This window comes from Drosophila miranda, chromosome 3, assembly GCF_003369915.1.
Source record: "Drosophila miranda strain MSH22 chromosome 3, D.miranda_PacBio2.1, whole genome shotgun sequence".
NCBI classification, from domain to species: Eukaryota; Metazoa; Arthropoda; class Insecta; order Diptera; family Drosophilidae; genus Drosophila; species Drosophila miranda.
Genome location: NC_046676.1, coordinates 19,902,239 through 19,929,938, shown reverse-complemented (window position 1 = coordinate 19,929,938; position 27,700 = coordinate 19,902,239). Strand labels below are relative to the sequence as shown.

At 46.5% G+C, this 27,700-nt stretch overlaps 1 protein-coding gene and 1 long non-coding RNA gene across 6 annotated transcripts in view; one reads left to right on the top strand and one right to left on the bottom strand.

Annotated features, from left to right (window-relative positions):
* LOC108158132 (hormone receptor 4) overlaps positions 1 to 27,700 on the bottom strand; it is a 48,728-nt gene that overhangs the window by 9,646 nt on the left and 11,382 nt on the right. For 3 of the 5 annotated variants that reach the window (XM_033391859.1, XM_033391860.1, XM_033391858.1), the window contains exon 4: positions 16,952 to 17,056. The exons of the other annotated variants lie outside the window; for them this stretch is intronic. In XM_033391859.1, the coding sequence (XP_033247750.1) occupies positions 16,952 to 17,056 (105 nt within the window). The remainder of the gene's footprint in view (positions 1 to 16,951; positions 17,057 to 27,700) is intronic. 5 annotated transcript variants of the gene reach the window in all.
* LOC117188285 lies at positions 26,387 to 27,101 on the top strand. Its single transcript, XR_004472544.1, has 3 exons — positions 26,387 to 26,521; positions 26,605 to 26,721; positions 26,782 to 27,101. It is a non-coding gene; the product is annotated as an uncharacterized LOC117188285 (long non-coding RNA).

The window sequence follows — 27,700 nt, the reverse complement described above, 5'->3', positions numbered from 1 at the left end:
CCCATCCATGTGGACCCCCAAATGGTCTGATAACGTGGAGGCGCAAAAAGTGTGCTCTGGGAAGTGTCCAGATGAGGGTATTCGCATAGTATTGTAGGTATTCTAGGTCCATCTATCTGTTTAAATCTATCATTGAATCTATGCCAAAGACTCTTTTTCTCTGTCTCTATCTATGCCTCATTCTCTTCCAATATGCATTACATTTATACATTTTTTTCGGCATACAATGCATTCCCTCGACGAACGACAGGTACAGTCCCAGCAGGAGCCCCCAAAGAGAAATCGATAATTACTAATGTAACTAAATACAATTAAAGTACACAAGAAAGAAGAAAGGAACACACACAAAGAGAGAGAGAGAGAGGGAGAGAGAGCTGGCCCGTGGCAGAGACAAATGGACGGAAGGACGGAAGGAAGGGCGGCACACAACAACAACTGAAGCGGCGAAAAAATCGGTGGAAAATGCGCTTACTTACAGCCCAGTTGGCAAATGGGCAACCCAGGATGCTGGCCCACTTCCCCCCTCCCCTCCTCGCCCCAGCCCCTGCCTCAGACCCTGCCGCTGTCCTGTCGAGGACTATCAAAGACAATGGCGGCACATTCAAGGGTTTACAATTTCACCATTTGCATTTCTTTTTTTTTTCCACCCTCCCCTTCCCTCCCCCTATGTACCCCAGTAATTTCATTTCATTTACCATTTTTTATTATTTCTTGTTTTTTTTGTTTTTGGTTTCCTATCTTTATCTTCCCATCATTATTATTTTTTGTCGCTCTTTTCTGGTGTTCTTTTTTTTTTGTGCATGCATTTGTCATTGAAGTTCGGTTTTTTGTTTCTTTTTTTCGGGAGTCGAATTCGCGGCTTGATTAAATGCCCATTGAAGATGAATGAATACTGCCGCCCTGCACAGCCCCCGAGGAAAATTAAGAGCCCCCCCCGCCCCCGCATTGGAATTGGAGTACCCAATTTATCTGTATCGGGATTTTCGCCCGAACCATCTAAGGGTTGATCCAAACCAAATAATTGCATGCAAATGAGCCACTGAGGGGTCGGTGGGTCGGTCGGTGGGTCGGTTCGGGCCGCATGCAAATCTCCATAATCCCCCCCACCCCTCCTCGTGGCCCACCAGCGAGGCAGGAGGATGGCGGAAGGTCGGCCGTGTGCAGATTTGCATTTTAACACGTTTTTGGCACTCCAAGAGAGGAAGTGAGAGAAGTTCCTTTCAGTGACACCCTCGGTGGATTCTCACCTCAAACAAATCATCAAATAATCGTAATTCTACATCTTCAACGACAATCTAATGCGTGGGTACAGTCGATACAGTCGAATCCCAGTCGTCGGGTGGCCCCCGACTCATGCAAGAGTTCTCCGAGCCCGAGATCTGGCCCTTAAGATGGTCCGCAATCGCATCGACACGCGCTCTCTTTTCGGGTCTTCATTCCTCATCGAAAATGGCGTCAAAGCTCTAAATTAAGACCCGAAAGAGAGCAAGCGGGCCACCTTGTATACTCTTCACCATGACAGGCCTTTTGAGAGCTCTGTACTTTGTTCTGTTCTGTTCTAGAACCAGCTCAAAGTCCAGCCCAAAAAGTCCTATACCATAGAAATATGTACGGGCGTTATTCATCTCACTATCTGCATTGCCTTTGGCTCTCCCTGAAGTTCGTTCTTTCTGGAGTGGGGAAAGTGGAGTGGATTTCCCCACATTTCTGCCCAATAAAATCAAGTCTGAAGCACGGAAGGCCACACCTAGGTTCAGTTTCTTATGGATTCACTTGGGGTCCCCACTAAATCAATCTGAAACCATCTAAATATCACGTCTCTTGCATTTAAATAATCGTATTTTTGGCACAGGGCACCCCTCTTGCCCCTCTTGCCCCTCCATCGTCCATCGGTTATTTGCCTTTCAATGGAATGGTTCGATTTTGGATATTTACCTGCAACGAGATGAAAGAAAAAGAGAAAATTAGCAAATTGGCGAAAATGTATAATTAATTTTTTTGTGAAAAATTAACAACATGATTATGTATAAAGGGGCTGCTGATTGTGTGCAAACAACAACAAAAATAAATTTAAAAAAAAAATAATAATTTTTTAAAGAATCCCCAGGAACGGGGGAAACTTTTCGAAAGCGGAACCAAACCAGTCTCTGGCACTGGCACTGGCTTTGCCTCTGGCTCTGGCTCTGATGATCGGTGGAGCTGTTGTTGTTGGTTGATCATCGATGAGAAAACAAAATGGAGTCCAACCAACCACAACGTTAACCACATCAACTAATTGCCTAACCAAAAGATACATATGTATGTATAGTATTTATGTACGATTTATGCCCACAGATACATAGACACATACATATGTATGTATGTACTGGCCAACCAACAAACTTCATTCAAGTCCTGGGAAACTTTTTTAACTAGAACTCCACTCTGGAACTCCACTCAGAGCAGTGCAGGAGAGAGGAATTCAAAGGAAATCTATTTACCGAAAAGTAAAAAAAAAATACAAAATCAAATAAAACGAACAAAACGAAGACCAAAGGCACCAAATTGGTCCGCAAGTAAATTACGAAATTGCTTCAAATACTTATTGAGAGACTCACACGCCAGCGAGTGAGCAAGAAAGAGAGGGAGAGGCGATGAACAGTGAAAGACTGACAAACAAAAGTCCGACGGCTCTTCCACCAAAACCAAAGCCAAAGCAAGAGAAATAATCAAATATTCGCCAACAGCAAAAGTTTATTGAACTTTTTTCGGCGTTTCTTTGGCCTGGCTTTTATTATACATATCTTCATACTGATGATGTTGTTGTTGTTGTTGTTGCTGCCAAGGTGTCCGGCAGTGTTATAAAACCAACAAACAACAACGATAACAAACGCATATTAATGAGCTTTGCAGGGGACGACGAAGCGACTTCGTGTGAGCGAGAGTGCGCTCGTGTCCAATTAACAGGCGAAAGAGTATTTGGCGGCATATGGAGATCATTAACTGATAACAAAGGTATAACGAGAGATCTATTGCACTCTATTCGGAGCTTAGAGAGAATAAAAGCACATTACAACACATGTTGCTGTTGCTCGGCCCTCAAGCGTCGTCGTAAAGCTTTAATATTGCATATTATTTGCAGCGGTAAAGACAAAGTAGAGAGAGCGAGAGAGAGAAAGAGCGACCTTCAATCATAAAGAGAGATAGAAATTGAGAGAGTAGACAAGCCACAACCAATGCCCAATAAAATACAACAAACTTGAGTGCGAAATGCACTTTTGGGCACTCACTCTCACACACACGCACGCACACACAGAGAGCGGCCAAAAGCAAGAAAATGTATGAATGAACGGCACTCGCGCTCCCTTCATGCCTGCCTTCCGCCCGCTCTCCCTCCCTCAATCCAGGCGAACAAAGTGTGTGCTTAACGTAACGCCAAACCAGAATGCGAGGCTACGTAAAACGTAGAGCGCGACTTTTGATATTGAAATGGAATGGAGAGAGGCGGAGGAGAGGAGGGGGCGGAAGCAAGGCACGAGAACAAAAACCATAAATTGATAGACCCAGAACGAGTGGAGCAAAGCAAAGCAAACGCTAAATGTCACGAGCACAACAGAGAAGAAAAGTAACAAAAAATAATCATAAAAATACTTAACACACACACACACATCAGCCAGAAGAAGCAGGCAAATAAAGGAAAACGAAAACAGAAAGCAGAGGGGGAAAAAACAAGAGAGAGAGAGAGAGAAAAAAAAGTAAAAGTTGAATTTTTCCAAAGAAACTGCAGAGCAAAACAGAGAATTACGCGAAAAATAATAATAATAAAAATACCAAAAGAGAGACGCAGAAGGAGAGCGACAGAGCAAACAACGTGTGGGAGAAAGGGAGGAAGAGAGGGAGGGGGAGGGGGGAGAGCAGACCAGGCAAAATATATGAAAAGAAGGGCGACCTGAAGGGAAAGGGGTTGTTGATGATGGGGGGGGTAGAGATGAAAGCAGGAGCAGCTAAGGCAATCGGGGGAGTGTTAGGTAGGTGCGACGCCAGCAGAGACGCAGCAGCAGCAGCAGCCTTTTTATAGCCTTGTCTACGCGACCAAGAAGCAGACGGTTAAAGAGAAAATGTAGAAAAACGTGGCACAATAAGACGACGCGTCGTCTCAAAAAAGTTGGGGGGGGAGAGAGAGCATAAGAGCAAAAGAGCACAGGAGGAAGAAGCAATGCCAAAGGATGGTGCTGGGGGGTTGGGGGTTGGGGGAGGTGTAAAAGGAGCTTTAACCAACAAACATGTGCGGAAAGAAGTTGCACAAGTGCCGGTTTACCACACACACACACACACACACACACGCACGCACACAAAGAGGGTGAGTGGGTGAGGAGGGGGGAGAGGCATGCTAAGCAGCTGTTAAACAGGCAACAGCTGCTGCCACGACACCAGAAGGGATACGGATGCTGCAGAGCTTGTCCAGAGTAACGGGAAATCCACAGGAGGAGAGTGGGGACTTTGCTAGAGGCGGAGGGGGGGGGTTAACTGGCCATTGCAGCGACAGGAAGCTCGAGCCCAGAGGCACAGAATCCGCATCTGCAACAGCTGGCAAAAGGCCACTCGAAAGAAGGAAGCTTCCCCGAGATGCCAAAAACAGTACTTTTTAACATCTACCGCATAAAGAGAGTGTACCCACCAGCACCACCCCCCTGCCGCGACAGGAAGTGTCGGTCAGTGGAAGAGAGATGCCCTACAACCTCCATCGAGAGGAAGGCGAAGAGGGGAGAGCATGGCGACATACATATGTATGTATGCTCGTATTTATGGGACAGAAAAGAGCAAAAAGAGAAGAAGCTACTTTTTGCAGAATTGAAATTGAAATTGAAAACTTATAAAATCGATTCGAATCAAACCGAAACCGAAACTCGCAATGAAATTGAACTCCACTCCTCTTGAGGGGCAGCAGCGGCGGCGGCGGCTGTAGATGGCAGATAGGTTCCACCTTCTGGCTGACTCACACACACACACACACTGAATGAGTGGCTAAAATACAAATACAAATCGTGAGGCTTAATATGCATGGCTGGGGCTGGGGCTGGGGATGGGGCTGGATAAATTGCTGGTTTCCCTGGGTCCGAGGGTATATGGGGTCTCCGGTCTCCGGTCTCCGGTCTCGGGTCTCGGCTTTGGGCTCTGGGCTCTCTGGATCTCAGTCTGAGTCGTCGCCAACATTGCTGATTGAAGGCACAAGGCTGGGGTTGGGGCTGGGGCTGCGGCTGAGGGACAGAGGGCGGGGTGGAGCCGGGCCTGTCCGTTATTGAACAACATGCCATGGGGCGGCCTACAGACGACGACGACGACGACGACGACGACGACGCTGGCAGTCGTCAGTCACTGCTGCTTGATTGGACTTGGACGGACCACGAAACGTGCCGATTCCCAGCTTGGATGGACATATGTACATCCTTACATACATATGTATATATATACATATGTATATGCATGCATTTATGTATACTTCTGTGTACGACTGTTGTGTGTGCCTTGGCGAACCGATGTTTTGTTTGTGGCTTCTCTCGGGCAAAAGGTTTCGCCAGCCCTTGGCCCTACCTCTCCCCCCCCCCCCACCCGCCCCTCACCCTCTCACACAGTCGCACAGCAGAAATACACGGTTAATTTGCCATTTTTATGGTTTCATGCCTTTGGCCCGTTCTGCTCTGCACTGCTCTGCTCTGCTCTGTCGGGGGGTCTGTACTGTACCCCTGATTTCAATCGGAGGACAAGTCTAAGCAAAAGCCAAGAATTTCATAAAGCAAACTCTCTCTGGAAGGACATACATACATGGGTGGACGCATTCAAACATCCTTCAGAAGGGAAGTGTCTCAAAAGGACGCTTCTGCTGTTTATGCACAAATCAAAAACTTTGCCTCAAACGAATGGAAAAAAACCGAATGAAATATGCAAAAAAAAAAACACACACACACACACAAATTTCAATTTCAAAACCCAAAGCCCGCCTCTCGCCCTCTCCCTCTCCCTAGGGCACCAGCACTAAGGGACGCCACAATCTCTCTGTAGTTTGTGTGTGTGTGTGCGTGTGTGTGTGAGAGGGAGAAAAAAACTTGGATGACGAAAGTCGCGGCAAAAGAAAAAGCACACACACACACACACACAAACAAAAAAATCATCATCATTTATGCAGATTTCAAGGCACTGATATGAGGCGACAGTTTTCGGTGTGTGTGTGTGTGTGTGAGGGTGAGGGTGTGCGGGAGTGTGTAGAGCGGAAAAGATCCCATACATATATGTATGTACATATGTACAGTCCGTTTCAGAACTTTAAGTGGGCTCCTGTTCTAGGTTTGGCTTTCCTCCAAAAGTCGATGTTTTTTTTTTTTTAACAGCAGCAGTAATGAAACGCACTGCCCTGTGCATCCCACGAATTTACAAAAAAATAAAGAGAAGTAGTAAATAAATAAATAACTGGACGCTGGAAACTTCCTTCCCCCAACCCCTGGCACTTTTGAATCTTTTTGCAATGCAAATTGGTTTTTTTTTTTGTTTTTTTTTGTATACCAAACATATAGATACACTCACACGTACACACACACACATTTAAAGCTCTCGTTTTGGCGAAAGTTTCTTTCGATTTTCTGGGACTTGAAAGTAAAAAAAAAATAAAAGTGATTGGAACTTTTTCGGTCTGATTTTATAAGCGATAACAGAGAGAGCCAATAAAATATGTACATGCATGCATATGAATCCACATCGAATGCACAACAACAAAGATTATGAGAGGCGGCATAACTTCTGTGGGGGGGTTCGGTCTCCTCTGATAAGTTTTTCCGGAAAGTTGTGCCCCCTCTGGGCTCCACCAGGGAAAGAAGCCCTAAAGTGGCGAACCCTATAATCGAAATCGATTTGGCAATGCAGCAACAATAACAATCAGCAGAGACAGCAGACCTCTCCTAGCCGCACACCTCTGCACATCTGCACCCCCCTCCCCCCACCTAGAAATGGCAACGAAGACGATTTGCCAAATTTGCTAAACTTACAAACTGACGGCCATGTCGTGATGGGGATCGGGTCTGTGTCTGTCTTTCCGTCTTTCCCGTTTCTATAGAAGCGAGTGGGTTGTGTTTTGCATGTCTTGGTAAGTAAATTATGTTAATTGTATTCTCCGACTGTCACCGAATCAAACGGGCGGGCGGGCAGACGACAGGCAGGAAGGCAGACCCAATCCCAGAGCCAGAGCCAAACAATTTCGTGAAGGAAAAAAAAGTAACAAACACGCAGATATCCATTGATATGTCTTTGCTTTTGGAATTGAAACAAAGAAAACTATCTCTCTCACAGCGTGGCTTAGCAGTCTGGGTCTCTTTCCCCCTCTATCCCCCCGCCACCTCCCCCCACGATGGTATGGATCCGATTACAGGGTATAAAGTGAAATTAAAGCAATGAAACACACACACACACGCATGTACCCCGAATCTTTATCTGTATCGGGATTGGGATTGGGATTGGGCATATATATGAACGCGAACCGAAATAAATCCAACTGCAAATTGAAATTCATTTTGTGTGCGCGACATCTGAAAGATACGGGGAGGGGTACCTACTAGTGCGCTGTGGCCCATCCGCTGGGGACCATTTGGCAACGCAAATCATTTTCAGGGGCCCCCAGAGAATCAGACACACACACACACACACACACACACACACACCCATTCGAGTCGGTGTGGCATCCGTTTTTAAACTCTTTACATTTTGTTGTTTCATTTTTGAGCCCAACAAATTTTCCAATAATCAGCGCCGTGCAAGATCTTTCAATGGGGCTCTAACAAGCCGAGCGGAAGCGAGCCGAGCAGCCGAGAGATTAAAGACACGAAAAAGCGTAAAAATAATACATAATAGTAAAATAAAAACGTGCGAACTAAACTTACAAACAACCCCGGCCCAGAGCCCAGGCAACAGGGCAGGAGGTAGGAGGCAGAGGGGGAGAGGGGGGAAATAGAGAGAAAGACCAGTACAAGCCGGCTCCATTCGGACCCGTTTCCAGAGGAACTTAATTTTTGGCTCTGACTGACGGATGGCCGGGCCCGGGCGGGACGGGACGGGACGGTGGGAGAGGAAACCGGTTTCCGATTGCCGGCAACTGTGGCGGACAGAGCAGAGGGGCGCATGAAAGCGGCACGCATGACTTCAGCAAACCACAGAAAAACACACACTTGGACGAGCCAGCGAGCTCTTTTCCCAGCTGTTTGTTGACCTCAAAGCCGAAGTGGTAGTTAGAGCTTGGCCAAAGCCGGGGCCAGGCCAGGCCAAGTCATGGTTATGGCCAGGCCATAAAAGAAGACCAAGCCAAGAAGCCAAGTTAATAATAGACGGGCCGGACCAGCCAGAACGATACTGGTTCCACGGGAGAGCAAACGGGAGGGGGGTGCTGTGTGTGTGTGTGTGGGGGGGGGGGAGGAGGAGGAGGAGGTGTAGGCGGCAAAGTGTTTATTTATAGCACAGTTGTTGCTGTTTAATTCCTTGAGTCGCAATTGAGTAATCAAGCATGACCGAAGAGAGAGTGAATGAACACAGACACCCGCGCAGGCAGGACTCAAAAGGGAGAGCCAAGGGAGAGCTATGTGCATAAGTTGTAGAAGAATCTGTGCTATCAGCGACTATAAAATCCCAGGGATATTGCATCCGGCACAAATTCCAATTCAATTTGCCTTCGTCCAAGACTTGGGGGATTTTTGGTACCGAAATGAAAGAGTTTTGTATGACCAAATATCGAGCCATAGAACAGCTTTGGCAGGGAGATTCCCCCTTTAAGAAGAGTCCACGAAGAGTCCACCTTGGAAGCCCCCAAGGTGCCAGCTTCAAGGTGGGAACCGCTTTAAGAAGAGCGTTGCCGGGCCCTTTAAGAGAGCTCCCGCGCGCAAAAGAAGAACGTGGCTGGCAAAAGGAAAGCGCAAATGGCAATAAGAAAGTGACGACAGAGACGGAGACATAAAAAACAAAAACAAAAATAACCTAAAAAGCAAAAAAGAAAAACACGAAAAGCAGCAACAAAATATAAGACAAATCTTCAAGGACGTATCCCAAGGTAAACAGACACACATATGAATGAAAGAAGGAGAGCAGAGAGCAGAGGAAAGGAGGTAAGGAGGTAAAGGAAACAACAACAACAACAACAACAGCAACAAAATAAGTAAAAGTAAGACGGGGCCAAAAGAAAACGCGACCTGTTTGATGGTTACACACACACACACACACACACACACACGGACACGGACAACAAGGAGATGTGGAAAAGCAAGCGTAGGAAAAACTCGTTTCCCAGATACAAAGAGATGGGGTGGGGGGTGGGGGGGGTAACCCAACCATCAGGAATAACTCGAGTAACAAAATGTAGGTAAGTTTTATTGCTGGCACTTCTTCGTCTCGGAGAGGACAAGGCGGAACAACATAAAATTTAATCAAAAGGCAACCGTTTGAAAATGTGCCAGCCAAAGCGAGAGGCAGAAGGAAAGCAGCGGCAGCGGCAGCGGCAGCAACAAAAACAACAAGAAGATGATGGCAAAGAAGAGGATGTAGCAAAGGCAGACAACGACAACGACGACGACGACGACGGCGGCGACGACGACGTGCGCGTAATGTGGAGTAAAAGCCAGTTTGATAACGGGCTGCTCTCCCTCTCTCTCTCCCACCAGTCAAGTATGTGCACGTGTGCATGTGTGTGTGTATTGTCTAGCCTAGATTTTCAGACATAAATTATGCAAGAAATAGAACACGCCGTCGGAGACGGTGCTCAGACAACACACAAGGAAGGGGCAGAGAGAGCGAGCCAAAAGGAGAACAAGGAGGAACAAGACAAAGTCAAAGTCAAAGACAAGGTCAAGGTCTCGTCTCTCTCTCTCCCTCTATTCTGTCCCTGATGGCCCTTTGCCTGGCCCGAAAAATAATAAGCAAAGGGAAGACAACAAATAAGAAAACGTGTTCCATCCAAACAGGTTCTCCGTCCCTTTTCTTATGGTTATTCCTCGTTCCAATCTAATGCCTGTTCAAAAAGGGAAACGCTCTACCTGCCGCCTGTGCCTGTGCTACCTGTTGCAGCCACAAAACTGAAAGTCACTTGCCAGCGGATCGCAATCAGAAAGAACAAAAAAAGACCAACCACAATCGGCCAAGAGCACCGACGAACACAGCCCTGTTCTACCAACATCCATCAACTGCTGGCCTAAGCCGCTTGTAAAGTCAATGGGCAACCCTGCACCCCCTCCCCCCTCACCACACCTGTTCAGCTGGCATCCCTAGACCATGAAAGTACAATTAAAGATTAATTTAAACATTGAAATAGCTTAGAAAGCGTTGACCAGCCAGTGATAGGAACATATCATCCCAAAGGTCCCCAAGAACCCATGGAAATTATGAGCCAAAGATCTCTTATAAATCTTATGACTATTATTCCTATCATCGCAGAGGTAAAATCCCCAAGAACCCATGGAAATTATGAGCCAAAGATCTCTTATAAATCTTATGTCTATTATTCCTATCATCGCAGAGGTAAAATCCCCAAGAACCCATGGAAATTATGAGCCAAAGATCTCTTATAAATCTTATGTCTATTATTACAATCATCGCAGAGGTAAAGTCCCGAAGAAGAGCCAAAGATCTCTTATATTTTATATCTTATAACTATTACTAATATCACCAGCAATCGACGTCTTAAAGAACCCACCACCAACACCACGTTCTTAATTGTCATGGGAGCGCGAACAGGCACAAAAAAAACTCGCCTTTTTCTTTCCAATTGAAGTTTTCTCGCTCCCTCTTTGGGGATGGATTTGTTGTAGTTTTGATGTTTTTTTGGTAATTAATTCTACGCACTTGCGCAACAATGTCGCCGCTTGGCCATTACTTCCAGCCGAAACCACGCACTGGATTTTCAAGGTCTAATGGGTTTGTTGGCACCGCCAGTGGCCATGACAGTGGCAGTGGCAGCCATTGGTTATAATGAGCCTGGGCCAAAGAAAAAATTATAATCATCATTTATTTCAATGATTAAATTGCCCGTGTGTGCGTACAGTGCGTTTCATAAGTATGAGAACGAACTATGACCGGAAAACAGGATGATATTCCTCAAATAAAATCCTCTTTTTGGAGAATATTTAACAAAAATATATTTCCAAAAAAAAAATTAATATAAAAATTAATAATTTTTAAATAAATTCTATTTAATTTCAATATATTTATTTAAAAATTAAAATCCGTATATTTATTTATTTATTATTTATTTTTTTATTATTTATTTTATATATTTTTCTTTCAGTGTATTGCGTAGCTCCTGTAATTTTGTGGAGCACTGTGTGGGTATTATGTGTCTTGGATCATTATTATAATCGTAGCTGTTGCTTCAAGTCGATGTTTTTGCCACCTGCAAAGCCCAACTGTCTGTCCCCCTCTCTCGCTCTCCCTCTCTCTATCCAAGACAAGGTTCAAGGCCTTTCGTAAACCTTTTTTTGTGTTTTTTTTTTTTTTAGTATTTGGCAAGTTTTTGTACAGATTGATTTGTGGCTTTTGGGGTTTCTGCAAGCTTTTGGTGATTAATTATTATTAATTACAATGTCGTCCGGTAGGGAAAGCATTTCGAAAAACTTACACAATTCCCCCCCCCCCCCCCCCCCCCCCCCCCCCCTTCTCCAGCAGAGCAGCATCCATACCCCTCCGATCCGATCCATAACGAATTCACAAATTTTAAAAACGATTACATAAGACTTATACTAAAATCAATGGATCGCATCTGTGCTTCGTTTTGGATTTTTAATTTCTTTGTTGTTGGTTTTTTTCTCTTTTTTTTTGTTTCAATATACGGGTTGATGGGGGGATGAGCTCATTTTCGGAGGCAATATGTGTGTATGAATATTGAAACATAATAGTATTGGGGCTGCCAAGCTCCAAGTTCTGTCATCATTAGGTTTTTCTCGGTTTACAAAGTTCTTTGAACTGGATTGCCCAACGATCGAAAGAGCCAAAAGAAAAACCATTTCGAAATGGAGAGGGAACAGAGAAAATGGAAGAAATATAGGGACAATATACGCCATAGTATTCGTTGTTGCCAAACAAATTGAAAGCCCAATGGCCCAGGGAAATGTATCCCCCCACCCCCCGCTATAAGAAAGCCTTCGTTCTGGTATGTGATTACTGGTCTATAACCGACTTAAGGGGCAATCTGTGCTTCAAATTGATTGAAAAAACCATTCCCGCTTAGCCGGCAGCCGGCAGCCAGCAGCGCTTTGCCTTTTCCGTTGCAAGTGAAAGAAAGATATCAAAGAGATGTGGCAGCAACAGCAGCAACAGCAGCCCCATCTGCAGCAGCCGTTTGAGACCCCAATGAGAAATAGAATGTGAACACATAACAAGTGCGTGCGGCCCCCCCCCCCCCCCCCCATGTACACATGGATATGGACACATCTGCACTCGATTTCTTAATTGAATTTGGTCTAAAGCCCGTACATGCCTCTCTAGGAGGAGACTTTAGCGCTAATAAGTTTATTATAAAACAATAATTACAAACAGGGGAGTAGGAAATAACGAGAAAGTCGTTGCACGCTGATTAGCTTTTGTGCTTCTGTTTTTCTGTTTTTTGCTTTTGGCTCAGCTTTAGCTCCATCTTCGGCTCCAAGTTTAAGCTGCGGCTGTGGCTGCGGCTCCTGCTGGGGATGCTGATTAGGCTTCCATCAGCAGCAAAGCGAAACCGAAATCAAACCAAGCACGTACGCAAAAGTGTTAATTGCAAATGTACCAACAGGCCAGAGGTGGTGCTGAGGTGGTGCCAGTCTCGGGGAGAAGGAGAAGGAGAAGGAGAGATGAGAGATGAGATGTGCACTGCCCCAGAGGTGCCAATACATTGGGCATGGGGCACATGTTACGCTGCGGCTGCTAAATATTGATCGTGGATGGGTTGGCGTTGGCGCATGCGTGACTTTTTGGTCTTAATACACTGGCAGAAAGCGGCAATACACATACACATACACAAAAGTATATAGCATATGCCTATGGATGCCACATTCTTACTTTTTCAGACTGGGGACTGTCTTGTCATCTGTTTATAAATCGATGATCGACAATTGGATTATGGCAGTGACAGGCACAGGGACAACGACAGGGGCTGGTGCTGGTGCTGGGGCAGAGTGCACAAAAAGAGAGAGTGCCACACGCAGCCACATAACAGAGGCGTCAACGAACCGGTTTCCAAAGGGTCGTCCAAGTCCAAGCCGGAGTCGGAGTCGAAGTCAGAGTCGAAGCAACGCATACGCGTCAGCAATAATTAATCAATCAATAATTGAGGCAGCCCAGGCCATACACACACACAGATACACACACACTTACACACAGACAGTGAGAGAAACGTCGTTCAGCTAATGACAGGGCATACAAAATGGCCGACACATAAGCCCATTAAGTCTGAACAAACACACATCCGGTGAAGAGGGCAAGTGTGTTCAGTGCTCAGGTTGCTGGGGGGAGTGGACAGCGGACAGCGGACTCCGGACTTGGCCTTACCTTAAAGCACTCTTCGTTCCTAAAAGATTCCAATAGGGAGTTATGCCTGAGAGAGGAGTATCCGCCGCTTCGCTCTCAATAGACCGAAGGAAGAATTCCTTTCCTCTATCTCTCTCTCTCTTTCCCTATCTGCGATTCGGCTTGTACCGTAACTTTTGCTTTTTGCTTCTTCTTGCTTCTCTGGCACTACATTTATTTCGCGGAGTTTACCTGTGCCTTATTTTCGCTTTTGCTGCACTTTTCTTTCGCACTCTTTTCGCGATGTTTCGATAATTTTGGTATGTTTTTGCGACAAAAAAACCGAAAAAAAAAAAACGAAAACGGAACCCGCATGGATCGGATCGCCTCAAGACGGACAGAGACGGCGAGACAACAACGAAACGAAATGGGAACTAAAAACGAAACGAAACGAAACGAAACGGAACGAGGCGCTGCGCAGGTAACGTTGCGGCTGTGCATAAAAAATCGAACTGAGCTGAAACCAAAGAAGAGCAAGAAAACATTCCAAAACCCAAGTTTTGACGCTGCCGCGACGCCGTCGCCGCCACTGCTTACCGCTCTGCTGCCGCTATATCTGCCGCTGGCTGGCCACAGCCAAGAGAAGACTTTCAACGGACCGGGGACGACACGTCGTCGTCGTCGTCTGGCGGTCGGTCAAAGGTATGTCAACTGGAAGGTAAGGATCACCGGCCAGAAAACACACACAAGCACAGCCGATAAGCAGGTGAAGGGATCGCATGCATGCATCCCACGCACAGATCCTGGCACCCACAAGAGTCTAGGCGCTCTCGGGGACGCGGTAACCCTGTTTTGTGATATACCATGGACTGGTCGGTTTCTTTTCGCTGCCAACGTCGATGCCAGCGTCGTGGTTAACGCCGCCGGCGGAGCGGCAACAGCAGCTTAGCGTGGCCCGTTCAGCATGGCTTGACTTTCAGCAGACGTGCGAGCGAGCGAGCGAGAGAGCACCACATTGATCGTCTTCTTCTCCTCCTCCTCCGTCTGACTGTCTGACCGTTTGCATACATGTGTGTGTGTTTGTGTGCGAGAGCACAGGTACCGGGTACGTGTCTGTGTCCCTTAGGTAAGAAAGAAAAGAAAATGTGTCCAACTTTGGCGAACAGGTAGACCGCTTCGCTCATGCCGGAGCCGGTGTGCCGAGCCGAGCCGAGCCGTGCCGTGCCGGTGCTGGTGCTGCTGCTGCTGCTGGTGGTGCTTCTGCCGCCGGCACCGAATGAACGGCGACGGCGTCGTCGCACAAATGCCGACTGTTTTTGCGGCTTAACTGCGCACACATCGACACACACACACACCTGCACAGCGTTAGGGTGCTTCAGTAAATTAACTTTAAAAGAAATGGAAGAAAAAAAACACAATGGAAGTGTGACCATAATCAGGGATAAGAGCCGTAATGCGTTAATTGGAAAGGGAAATCTGCCTATAGCCCTAGATCGAATCAAATATTTTCATATGTTCATGGCAAATCGCTTAAGAATGTTAAATATTTCTCGCGAATCACCCGGTTCTTTCCCGCAAGAAAATAAAAACCAAATGCTTATGCACACACAGGCAGAGGCAGAGGCAGAGGGCAGAGAGAGAAACAGCAAGAAAGCATACGTCATACTACAGTGAAATTGTATGTGGAGAAATAAATACACAAGGAACGACGACGATTTTTGCGCGTGAGTAATTTGTTGACGATGACTGTGCGAGAGAGCTAGCTGGGCGGGGGCCAGACGCGACGAGGCGCGCCAGCAGTTGTCCAGTTTTGTCTCTTGTGAGGCTTCTGCTGTCGCTGTCGCTGTCACTGCTGCAGGTAGACACTCACACACACACACACACACATACAGGTGTAGTGGTAATTATCGGCTTTCGATGCCATATGCCGGCAGGGGAATGCGAGAAAGGGGCAACCCCCCCCTTCCAGCCTTCCATCGAAATTGAAATCGAAGCGAAATCGGTTCCCTTAATTTGTTGTTGCTTTTGCACAACCCCGCCACCTCACGGTGAGCGTTATATTCGCTCAATGTTGCTAACTAGACACAAATTTGGCTGCCCCGTGCTGTGGCTCGTTGCGAAATCGCACTGCATACATACAAACAGTGGCGGTCAAGAGAATAGTGCCCAAAAACAATTAAAGCCGAAACATTAGAGTCGCCCGGTGTAAAAATGTCCCATAAGCGAATGGATACGAACAGAGGAGGAGCGCCATTCGCCAGGAGCGATTCGGTGACGTCTAAACGGGGGAAAAAGCCAGTCGATGGAATACCATACGCAAAGGAGAATGATTTTCTAATGGAACAGTTATATAAATGGCGTCCAGAACACACAAACCACACATATAATGGTCTAGAAGCGTCTCTGTGGCTTATACGGGCTCTTATACCCAAGGGATTTATACATTTATCAGCTAAAATGGAACATGGCTAAACCATTAAAAAGTGGTAAAAAAGCCAAATTAAGTTGACTTATTTCCATTAAAAGGTATTTTCGAATTGTTTTGAAATCCAAGTTTGTGGCCCGACTATTTCCCTGACCGCAGCTGTGTGCCACCCTATGATTGTTGGCCACATCGATGTACATACATTACAAGTACATCTGTGCATGTTTTTTTTTTGTTACCATCATGCATACTAACTCAATTAGCACATCGTGTAAACGTGATGTGGGAACCGTCTGTCTGTCTGTCTGTCTGTCTGTCTGTCTTTCTGTGTCTAAGAGGCGCCTTTGGGACCTTGCCACAGTTTTGGTGCTTTTGGCAGACAAACAGAAGAGAGGAGAGGAGACGAGCCAGCCAGACAGTACAAATGTTCGGGAGCCAGAGAACGGGCCAACACGGGCCTCCACCTCCAGTCGCAGTGGGTTCCAGGAAAACGCCAAACTGATCATGCAAACAACAAATATCAAGTCAATTTTGGGGCAGGGACGGGGACAGAGGCAAGGCACACTGGCACGCCCATGAGAAACAAAGTAAAGTGAATGCCAGCCAGGGAAGTAGTCCAGTGCGGGGTCCAGCCCCAGTCTCCACTCCAACAAGTAAATCTCATATATATATATATATATTTTTGTTGTTGTTGTGGGGAGTGTAGCCCAGGCCTCAGACCCAAGGAGAGCTTTCGTTTTTATTTTGTACATCTTGGGCTTTTATTTTTGACACGAATTTCAAGAATCATCAACATTGCCCTTTTGGGCCGCGGCTCGGGGGACGGATCCTGCCCCACAGACGGGAGACAGGGGACAGGGGACAGATTTCTCCCTGGCTTTTGTTAGGATATCCCGCACTTCGACTTGATCGATTTTCTCCACACTGCATTTTGTGGATTCAACTTGCAATTGGTTCGCTTTTCGCATTTCGCATTTATTGGCCCCTCATATTGGATTCAATTTCAGTATCTGCCGCGACCATCATCGATGGATGAGTGAAACTTACGGTTGGTTTATTTTCGGTGCTTAAGTGTGTGTGTACATATTTTGCTTTTTGGAATATTGCCCGGGCATTGCGGGCATTGTCACGACTCGTGTGGCTTGCGCTTACCTGCAAAGAGAAAGATAGAAAAGAGCGCAACCGATTGAGGTCATTAGTAAGAGGTTCAAAACCGAGGCAATACTCGAAATGCCCAGGCATTAATTAGTTTAAATGTTTATGGATCTTAAATGAGTTTTCTACGGCCTTGAGGCGCCACCAAGAGAGCAAGAGAGAGAGAGAGAGAGGGGCCTATAGTTCTTAGCTTACATTTCATTCTTTTCACCAAGATATTAGTCTGTACATCTGCTTAGGGCTTCCAAAAACTATGCACTGAAAAGCCCGTTACTCTAGCATTCATTCTGTGCGAAAACCAGGTGTTCAAAGAGCCAAATCAGCGGCTATGATATGGATATGATCCTTCCCTTGTAAGACTCTTTGGAATGGAATATTGCTGGCAAGTACAGGCTTACTTCTGCAGGACTTTAAACCGAGCGAAAGAAAGTGACAGAGGAAAAACTAATTTTGAATGGGAATCCTTGAAGCCTCAAAAGCAATTTTTAATTACAACTGAGCTGAAATTTATGTGCGGAACTTGGGCCAAGAAAAAAATGCGATGAAAAGCGAACGTCAGAGGCAGAGGCAGAGCCAGAGGCAGGGGCTGGGGCAAGACCAAAGAAACCGAATGCCTAGGCAGGGCGAGGGTACGGGAAAAAAAAAAATCTGTGCAAAGGAAATCGACATGCAGATTAAAAGGAAGTTGCACAAACCAAATGGACAGGCCAAAAGGGTGTGGCAGTGGAAATGGCAACGGCAACGAGTAGATTGCGTAGAGAGGAACGGCAGAAAAAAAATTCGATTATCTGCGAGAGGAAAACTGTAATTAAATCTATGGGGTTTTCCCCACACACACACACACACACACAGGACGGCAAAGAAAATGTGAGAATCCTGCTGGGGGAAAAAGGGACGGACGGACGGACGGACGGACGGACTCATCCGCCTGCTGGCTCCTCCGACGACAAGCGAACAGAAAAAATGCAGCGAAATCACGTAAAGCAAACTAATACCGCAACAAGGCGTGCAGATTGCAGTAGAAGAAATGCCCGGGACTGGAGAATGGGGAGGAGAATGGGGAGAAGGAGGAGCCTGAGCCTGCGCAGGAATTGCTCGTCTCGCGTCCTGTTCCCCGCTTGGCTGGATGTGGCTTGGCTGCGGATTGTGGACCGTATACTGTCGTCGTCGTCGTCGTCGTCGTCGTCGTGGAGCACTTTGGGTGCGGGCTGGGGCCCGTGGTCTTTAGTGCCAGGGATTAACGACGGAGCCAAATGGCATGAGCTTAGGCTCGGACCCGAGCCATTGAAACCCCGATGATGATGATGATGGCACACACACACACACACACACACACGGATAGAGCGAAAGAAGAGGCTTCATTAGCATAGAAGACCCAGAGTGCCACAAGAGAGTGGCTGGCTGCACACGGGTTGATCCAGAAGAGAGTGCCGTCCCCGACCGAATAATACCATGCCATGCCACGATACAGATCCCTCCTCTGGTAATATCCCTCTCTTAATATCGATCATAATCGAATTATCGATAAATAATGTATTGCAAAATTGTTTTATCGATAATCCTCCCTTGGGCATACCCCTCTCCCATCAATTATTCACAGGGTATCAAAAGGCAAAGAACAAAAAAAAAAAACAAAAAGCATTGCATGTGCGGCTTATGTACGTCTCCTCTTCCCTTCCCCAGCAGATACAGTTCCCTCCCCCTCCCCCTCCCCCTGCCACTGCCACTGCCACTGCCACAACTCCTTCTATTCCCCCCATCCCCCCTCCTCACTCCGCCTTCTGTCTAACTGCCGCCTGGCTACAGTTGCGGCAAATGAACAAACGCCAAGAAGAATGCGCCTCCCGAAGCTCCGGCTCCTGCAGATGATGCTGCTGCTGTTGCAGCAAAAAAAAAAAAGCACATTCTGTATGGGGGAGGGGGGGTGGAGGACCAGAACGCGAATGCGGATGCGGATGCGGACGCGGAAGAAATGAAGAGTATGCTCAGGGGGGGGCACAAGATGCCACTAACTCAAACTCGGAGCTCGAGGCGGCACCGAAACCTACCGAAAACCCACCTGAGCAACCTGCAACAGGGACTGGGATTGGGATTGGGATTGGGATGGTGCAGAACATAACAGAAACAGAAACAGAATAGAAGAGGACAGGACAGGCAGGCTGGGACAGCAGTCAGGGCCGCGCAGGACGCGCAGTTTGACTGCCGGAAATGAACATTGGAGTTGGGTTTCGGTCTCTGGCTCCAGCTCCAGCTCCAGCTCTGGCCCAGGAGGACCAGGACGACGACGACGACGACGACGACGCTTCCAGTCTGAACACAAAAGAAATTAATTTCATTTTTTTTTTGCCCTCTCTTTCGTTCTTTCTTTCTAGATCCCACTCCGCCCCACAGCTATTTCTTTGTTGCTTTGGCCAATGTTTTGTTTTACCCTCAAGTTTGCTGCAACAAAAATGGCAAAGGAGAAATTTCTGCTAAACCAAACATTGATTGTCAGCTGTGTGTGTGGAGGCATTCCCCAGGACCAGAACCAGGGAACCCAGAGAAAATTGCACTTTGCATGCAGCAAAAAAAAAAGCTCGAAAAGCGCAACAACAACAGGCAGACACACACAAACAGAAAAAATGCCAAGGAGGAAACAGAGAAGGCTGCGGCGCGGAAGTAAATGAAGATTCGCTTGGGCTATAAACTGTCACCATACACATACACACACGCACACACACACACACGCACGCACACACATGTGGAGACAGAGGGCAGCTTTTGAGTTACGGAAATGAAATGTCAGAGAGTGATAGGGAGAGAGTGACCCTCTGGGGAGAGAGAGCCAACAAACGGGGCTACTCCCATATGTGCGTGTGTGTGTGTGGCAGGCCAGTGTCCAGCCTCCCGATCACCATCTCTTTCCCTCTTTCTCTCTTTCATGCTCTTCCTTAGGGGCTGGCTGTTACACGATATGGTTTTTCACCGACGCTTTTCGCTTTTCGACGCTTAATTGCATTTTCCCCATCGGGTAACAAACACCTGCCGCCTTCTCGTTCGAACTGCGTTGCAAATGCCAATATTTTAGCATCGGGCAAAAGAGTTTGGCCGTGGCTTCCACTCCCACTTCCGCGGTGGACTTTTGCCAGCGTGCATTTCCGGCAGTTTTTTTTTTTACGCGCTCAACACTTTTTGGTCCACTCTTTGGGCAAAAACCACAACTTCTTGCCGCCACCCCCGCTCTCTCTTTGTTTAGTTAACAGTTTTACAAAGACAACAACAACATGACAGAGAAACAGAGCGAGAGAGCGAGACAGCGAGAGAGACAGCGAGCTGTATGTTGCCTTGCATTTTAATTAAAAATTCTTCAAAATTTGCTTTGTGTTTGCTTCCCCCCAGCCTTTCTCTCCGTCTTAATTTCTCTCTAGGTTCATTTCTCTTTTGGTCTGCTACCAATAATAATACTCTTGTTGTTTGCGTTTGCTATTCCGCTACCGCTACCGCCGCTGCTGCCGCTGCTGCTGCATGCCACCCGAAAGTAGACCACATATTTTTAATTTGACTGCAGCTTCTGCTGGCACGAGGACGAGAGGTAAAGGATGTTGCGGTAGCAACCAGAAAAATGTAAAAAAATAGAAGCTTTGAAACCGTTTCCAGGCGACGGTTCTGCAGCACTTTTCTACGTGTGATGCACAGTTGCAAGACCAACCCACCCCACCGCACCGCACAGCACTGCGCCGCACCGCCTTTCGGTCAGCCATTTGTGTTATTGTGGATTCATTTAATCAAATCAGAGCCAGAGAACGGAACAGGTACTAATTAAGGTAATTAAATTCCAGGCCAAAGAAATATGCAGTACAATTTTCAATTAGGATGGAAACATAAAAGTATCTGTGATCAAACATCACAATAAGATGTGGCATATTTGAAGAAAAGGAAGGAAGCAAATCAGGGAGTGTGGCAGGAGAAAGATTATATAATCTATAGATATAAATATAAGGTTTAGTATTTAGTAAGAGAGGTATCATTAGAAGTGCCTTCTTGAGAGCTTCTAAAGCACAGAGCTTTAAATGCAGTTCCCGTAACATATCATACGTACGTTTCCACCTTAAAGAGCTCTTTAATGCCCCCCCTCCCCCTACCCTTCGCACTTGAACTTGCCCGCGAAGAGAGAGCAGCATACATAGGTGAAGAGAGGCGCAACAGTGAAATCGTAGAAGCTCGCTGTCTGCAGCAGCGGCGGCGGCGGCGGCAGCAGCACGAGCAGCAGCATTTGAAGAAGTTGCGAGAGTGTTATCAAAATACATAATAAAGAAAGGGAAGCCGAAAGCAGACAGCGAAAAACATATGAGAGTAGCAGCAGCAGCAGCAGCTAGCACATTCTGGTGCCGGCTTAAAGTAAAAGCAAAAGAAAACGACACAAAAAATAAGAAGAAGCAAGAGGAAGAGTAAAGTAAAAGAAGAAGCGGCAGCAGCAGCAGCAGCAGCAGCTGACTGACGAAAATAGTACGCGACGGCCGATAGAAACCAAAGCAGAGTCGAATTTTTCGTGTGTGTATACGTATGTGTGTGTGTGTGTGTGTGTGTGTGTGTTTGCTGTTTGTGTCGAGTGCGAGTGGGTGTCTTCCGAAAGGAAGAAGCGAATGAATGGGATAGAATGAAACAGAAATCAGCCGCTCAAAGCGGCCGGCATTTTTATTATTATTTTATGTTACGTTATGTGGCCTTGGTTCGCCTCTTGCTGGCTCTTATTTTCGCTTTACGCTTTACTTTACTTTACGTTTATTTACATTGTGCGCAGCGCTAGCGCCAGCGTCGACGTCTGCGTCAGCGTCAGCGTTAGCGCTGCGCTGCTCGTCTGGGGGGGGGGGAATGCTATTTTATTACTCGGTCACATGAGAGGAGAGCAGCAGCACAAAACTGTCCCCCCCCCCACCGGTCCACTTCTCTTTACTGTTTTCCCTTTACCACTCTCTGTCCTTTCCACTGATTCATTGACTTCTTTGGGAGTGTGTTTACCGTTTGTTTTCGCTTTTCGTGGCCTGTACTTTGATCCAGCCACTCGCCGAATTGCTGTAGGTCCGGGGACTCGACTCCGCTTTCGTTTACCATCATTTCCGCTCATCTGTGGTGCGGTGTCCATTGCCTAGTTTCAGGCGCGGACACAGAAAAATCCCTTACCAAAGCCCAGCAAGGGCAGCGAAAGGCGTGCAGCAGCAGGAGGGGGAGGGGGTCTGGGTCACAGATGCAATTTAAGATCACAAAAAACCACATTATCGCTTCAGGGGGTTTAAAAATAACAACAAAATAACAAATAACAAGCATGAGGCAAAATCATGCCCGATGATCGAACAGGACCGAACAATGCTTGCTGTTCGAGTTTCTTGGTTTCGATCTCGAAACCCGAAGTCTTTGCGGGACGTTCGTTAGCCAGCACTCATTGCCGAAGCTTTTATCGAATTAAACACCGAAGCCCCGAATGTTGGCTCGAGCTTGTTTGACACCGAAGTGCTCGAGCAACAGCTTCGAGGAGTTTCTCTGGCATTTATTAATTTCTAAATTTCTAGAAGGAAGCACCCAAGGGACGAGGGTGTGAGGTGAGCAATCTTTTTCGCTGTTTTAATTCAAATTGATACCCAGAGGCCATAATATTGAGTAATTCGACTGCATGTAGGTCTTCTCTGAACTGAAAAACATAAACTAATTACGAATCCCGCTATGATATGCTACAAAAGAGTCACTGCTATGGATGGTCTGCTTTTAGAAGTCTGCTGTTGAATTCCAAGTCAAGGCTTCTTCTGGCAGTGGATGTGGTGGGAAGCGGGTAGCCTTTTTGGGGGCGGGAATAACTGTCAAGGCAGCGGACAGGGCGAGCTGCCGAATGAACCAAGGCGAAAATGGGACGAACGACAAAAAAAAAAAAAGGAAAAAGGAGGCAGAACTTAAACCTTTTTTCTTTTACATAATGTGCCTCACACACTGCATACATAGTCCATGTACAGGCCACACTATATACACAATTTTGAGCGGTCGGAGGCAACAACAACAATTGTAATCTATATCTTTGCAGCAGTTTAAAAAAAAAAGGAAGAAAAAAAGCCAAGAGCTTCCATCTAGAAAGGGACGAAGACGAAGCGGGTTGGGCAGGGGCGGCGGACTCGGGACTGGGGACTGGGGCGGTGGCATCACGGAATCACTGGGTGCGCCCGCCCGCCTGCCGGCGAGAGGTGTGGGATTAGTTGAGAAATAAAACCCGAAGCCAACCCAAAAGGCAGCAACAACAACAACAACAGCAATCGACGGCAAAAAAAAAAAACTGCTGATGAGTTGGAAACGTACCAAAAAAAAAAAAAACCTAAAAAAATCGGTTATTTAGTAGTTGTGTGGGAGGAGTAGGGGTAGGGGTAGGGAGAACGGTTGCCGGACTCTTTTTTTTTTTGGGTGTGCTTTGAACAAAAAAAAAAAAGTAAAAAGAAAAAGAAAAAGAGAAATTAAAACAAGGGATTTTTCCATTTTGGCACTAGCGCGAGAGGTGGAAAGAAAGAGACAGAGAGAGAGAGAGAGAGAGGGGGGGATGAGAGTTCTTCTGTTTCCTTCTCTTCTTGGGGGGGGGGTTCCTCCTGCCTTCCTCCAACAAGCTGCTGACTTTTATGTAATTATATAGCATTGTTCAATGAGTGGTGGAGGGGGGGGGGCAGGCAGGACAGTGATTGGTGGTGGTTCTACCTCTCCCTCTCCCTCTCCCTCTCTCTCTCTGTCTTTCTCTCTGTGTGTCTTGATGGAGAAAAAAGAAATGCAATCGTTTGAAATTTGAATTCCAAGTGGGATTCGTGCAAGGGGAGAGGAGGGAGGGAGGGAGGGGGACAGGAATCGGACAAACGCTGTGCCGCACTATGTGGTATTTGTATTCCCCAACGAATCGTAGGATGGACATTGCATCACCTGAGACACCTTGGACTCTAGGACACCTCCTCCATAGAATCAGATTCTCTATTGTTCAAGTATTTCCTTGTTCCAATTCTAGTATATCTTTTCCCTCATATTGTAGTCATTTTCAAGGATCCCGCGACACTAGTAAATGGTGTCCCCCCCCTCTCTAGACATCGAGAAACGGAGCATACCTCGAGGCTTTAAGCTGCGCTTCTCCTTCCATCTGATGGCCCATAATTCCAGCTCAGAAGTTTATTTATTTCTATTATCTGATTCTGGACATATCCACCGCCCCCTAACAGCCGATTTGGAGAGAGAATTTTTTTTGACCTGCCGCTCTGACTGTGATTGATGTGGCAAGAGAAAAAAAAAAGAGACCAACAACACACTACAATCGATCGATTAAAGAGGAACAGGTAAGGGGGGGATGGTAAGCGTAGCGGAAGAAGCACCCTTAAAAAATGCCAAAGAAAAACCAACATAAATAAAAGGAAAAGAAATCAAATGAAACGAAACGAAACGAAAATGCTGTCCAGTTGTTTTACATTTTCTTGTGATTTTCTTAAGTAAGTTTTTTTTTTTCTCCTGGAGGGTGGGTGGTGTGTGTCCATCCCTTAGACCTTTCTCCTGCTCCACCGATGGAGAGCAACTCATTTAAGCACTAAAAAGAAATTAAGAAGTTGCCGTTGCCGTCGTCGTCGTCGTTTGTGCTGCTGTGTGAGTGCACAAATGAATGCAAAAGGAAGGAGAACGAGAACGAGAAAACAAATTGAAAAATATAAAAATCACAGCACGGAAATACCCTGATTACGCCGCTATCTGTGACTGTGTGAGTGCGGGCCCGCGCTGAGGGGAGAGAGAGCGGACCCGTTCCTCTCCGCCAGCCCTACAAGGGGCTCACAGTCCCTCAATAGGCTTGTGATAAGCCCAGCCCAGCCCTCTCTCTCTCTCTCTTTCTCTCCCCGCCCACAATGCATCCGCACCCGCAGCACTCTCAGGCCTTGGACCCACCCCCTACCCACAAGAGAAGGGAGCAGGGGCCCAACAGTTGGACTTGATAACCCGCCATTGTACAACAGAAAAGCCAGGCCGTCGCATAATCGTCGTCAAGCGATTTCTTCCTCCTTTGCCTGGTGGGGGGGAGGGGAGGGCAGGGCAACGGAAAAGAGGAGCAAGTGGCAACTGGGTTTTTGGGGTCATAGTTTGATCCGAGTGCACATCTGGGACTTGGAAAGTCCTGGGAAAGAGCGAGAACCGCCTTGGATTTTATCGTTTCAAAAGCTTTTGTTTCTTATATCAACCTCATCATCATCGTCTTTTCGTGTTCCCCTTTTCTTCTTAAACATCATCCCCTACGATCATTTCATGGATTCACTGAGTGCTTATCCGCTCACTCTCCCCTCCCCTCTTCTACTTGGCGAACTTTGGCGCTTCTTGATGTGTGAACTTCTGGCCATCGATTGACCAGAAGACCGACCACCTCCAAGAGCTTCGAGAAACTTTGACGGCCCGACTGGTGGCCCCCCACTCAAGTGGAAACGCTTCAAGTTCAGCAAACAACATCAAAGCGGGGCTAGGGGGTGTGCGGCAGGGCACCTGGATTTCCTCGAGCTAATTGGTAGTTTTCCTTTAAAAATGGGTTTTTGGATGCCACAAAAATACTGCGACTTTTAGAAGCCGATAGATCCCTGTGACTGGAAGAAAACTATCCAGTAATCCTGGCGATTAGACTGCTGCTGTTACCAAAGAATAAGTAAATCTTTCAAACATATAGGGAATTGAGAGCACCTGAGATCTGTTCAAAGTTGCTTGTGGCTTGGGGCTCGTGAAACTACTTCTTGGGGCCACCAATTAGCTATTGATACACACAAAAAAAAAAAAGCCCTTAGAAAGGTGTGCATACATACTATATAAATGACAACACGCAAACACTCACACACACACACACACACGCACAAAATCCAAGGCAAGTTTTGGGTGCGCCCAATGCTGTGTGTACGTTTTTTTTTCCATTTTTTTTTTTGCTTAGGTTATGTCTTAGTTTTGCCGTTATTCCGATGGCCGCTAATTGCGAACGAGCCTGTGCGTGCAGTCGAGGGTTGGGTGTGTGTGTGTGTGTGTGTGTGTGTGTGGGTGAGGTATATCTAATTAATGGCATTATTTTATGTGGCCTAGCCCTAGAAAATGGTAAAAATCGAACAAGTAAAAGTAGAATGACGAGAGAGAGAAACCCCTCAAGAGGTGAGCAACGAAATGGGCTTTCCCTTTCTTGAATTTCGACAACAATTCCTACCTTGATCGCAGAGAATTGGGATATTCCTTGGTGGTGGCGCTCCTAAACAGGTCTTTTGGTGGATCGTTGCATTAATGTAGACGCAGTGGGATTTATATTATTGTTGTTGTTGTTGTTGAGTTTTATAGTTGACAAATTGTAGTAGACGGCGTGACGGAATTAATTTCATACAAAAATTTGATATTTTTACCCAAAACAAATGAGAGAGAAGAAATTATATATGTTTGCAGATGTGTGTGTGTAAACAATAATCGATGACGGTAACTAACACAGAAAATGAATTATTAATGGTTCTTGAATTTTTTTTTGTATTTTAATTGGTTTTTCTCTGGTCTTTCAAAAGAGCAAAAGGGACGCAATCGTTGCGATTAGTAGAGTGTGTGTTGATGGAGAGATGCAACAAGAGAGAGTTGCAGATTTAGTAGTCTTCTCCTGCTTCTCCTTTCTTTCAGACTCTGGCGTTTGTATTTTAAGAATGTTTATCAACACGTGGTTCCGATTATATGTGATATTTTTTTAGGCGCTGCAATGGAAATGGAAATCAATGAATCGAGCCGAACACGAGCGATATTTGTTGCCGTTTTGCTTTCTTAAACCGGCGTAAACAAGAGCGTAAGAGCGCGACGCGACGTTCTCTAGCTCGATAGAACCGTAGGCCACCCCGCCTACGGATAACAAATAACGGAGGAGGAGTAGTGCAAAAACACACGCGAATCGCCGGGCAGAAGGAAAATGCACATAAAAAAAATACAAAGAATACGAGAAATATTGTATAAAATAATCACAATCGCACACACACACACACACACATACACCCTCTCACCTTCTATATTTTATATATATATATCCTATTTTTACTAGGAATAAAAAAAAAAAAAAAAAACCCTCTCACGTGCGGGAAGGAATGTTGGCGGCAGCGACTGCGACTGCGACTGCGACTGCGACATGTGTTTGACGCCTCGCCTTCGATGGGTGTGTGTGTGCTGTGTGTGAGGGAATGCCTTTTACTACGTAATGCAAAACGTAACGTAGCCCGGAGCTTTTTTTTTCTTTTGGCAAGTTGAATTTTTTATACGTCTGCATGCCGTACACGGGGTCGTTCCAATTGGAAGGAAGAAACGAAAGGACGGGGGCCGTCTCGTCTGTCTGACTCTGATTTTAACTTTGTTTGCAAAATTCCGTACAGAAGGCGCGAACTTGAACGAGAGAGACGAGGGCGACACACTAAAGGGAACGGGAACGGGAACGGGTACGGGTATGGGATCGGAACGGATCGGATCGGGGCACTTTTTTGATTAAGCCAGGAGGGGCAGGAAGGGGGTAGCAGTTTAATTTGATTTTGCACGATTCGCAGTATTATTTTTTTTCGTAATTTTTAGGAGGGTAATTAGAGGCGGCTGTCTGGCGGTTTGCGGGGCGAGGCGCCCGACAGAGGCACC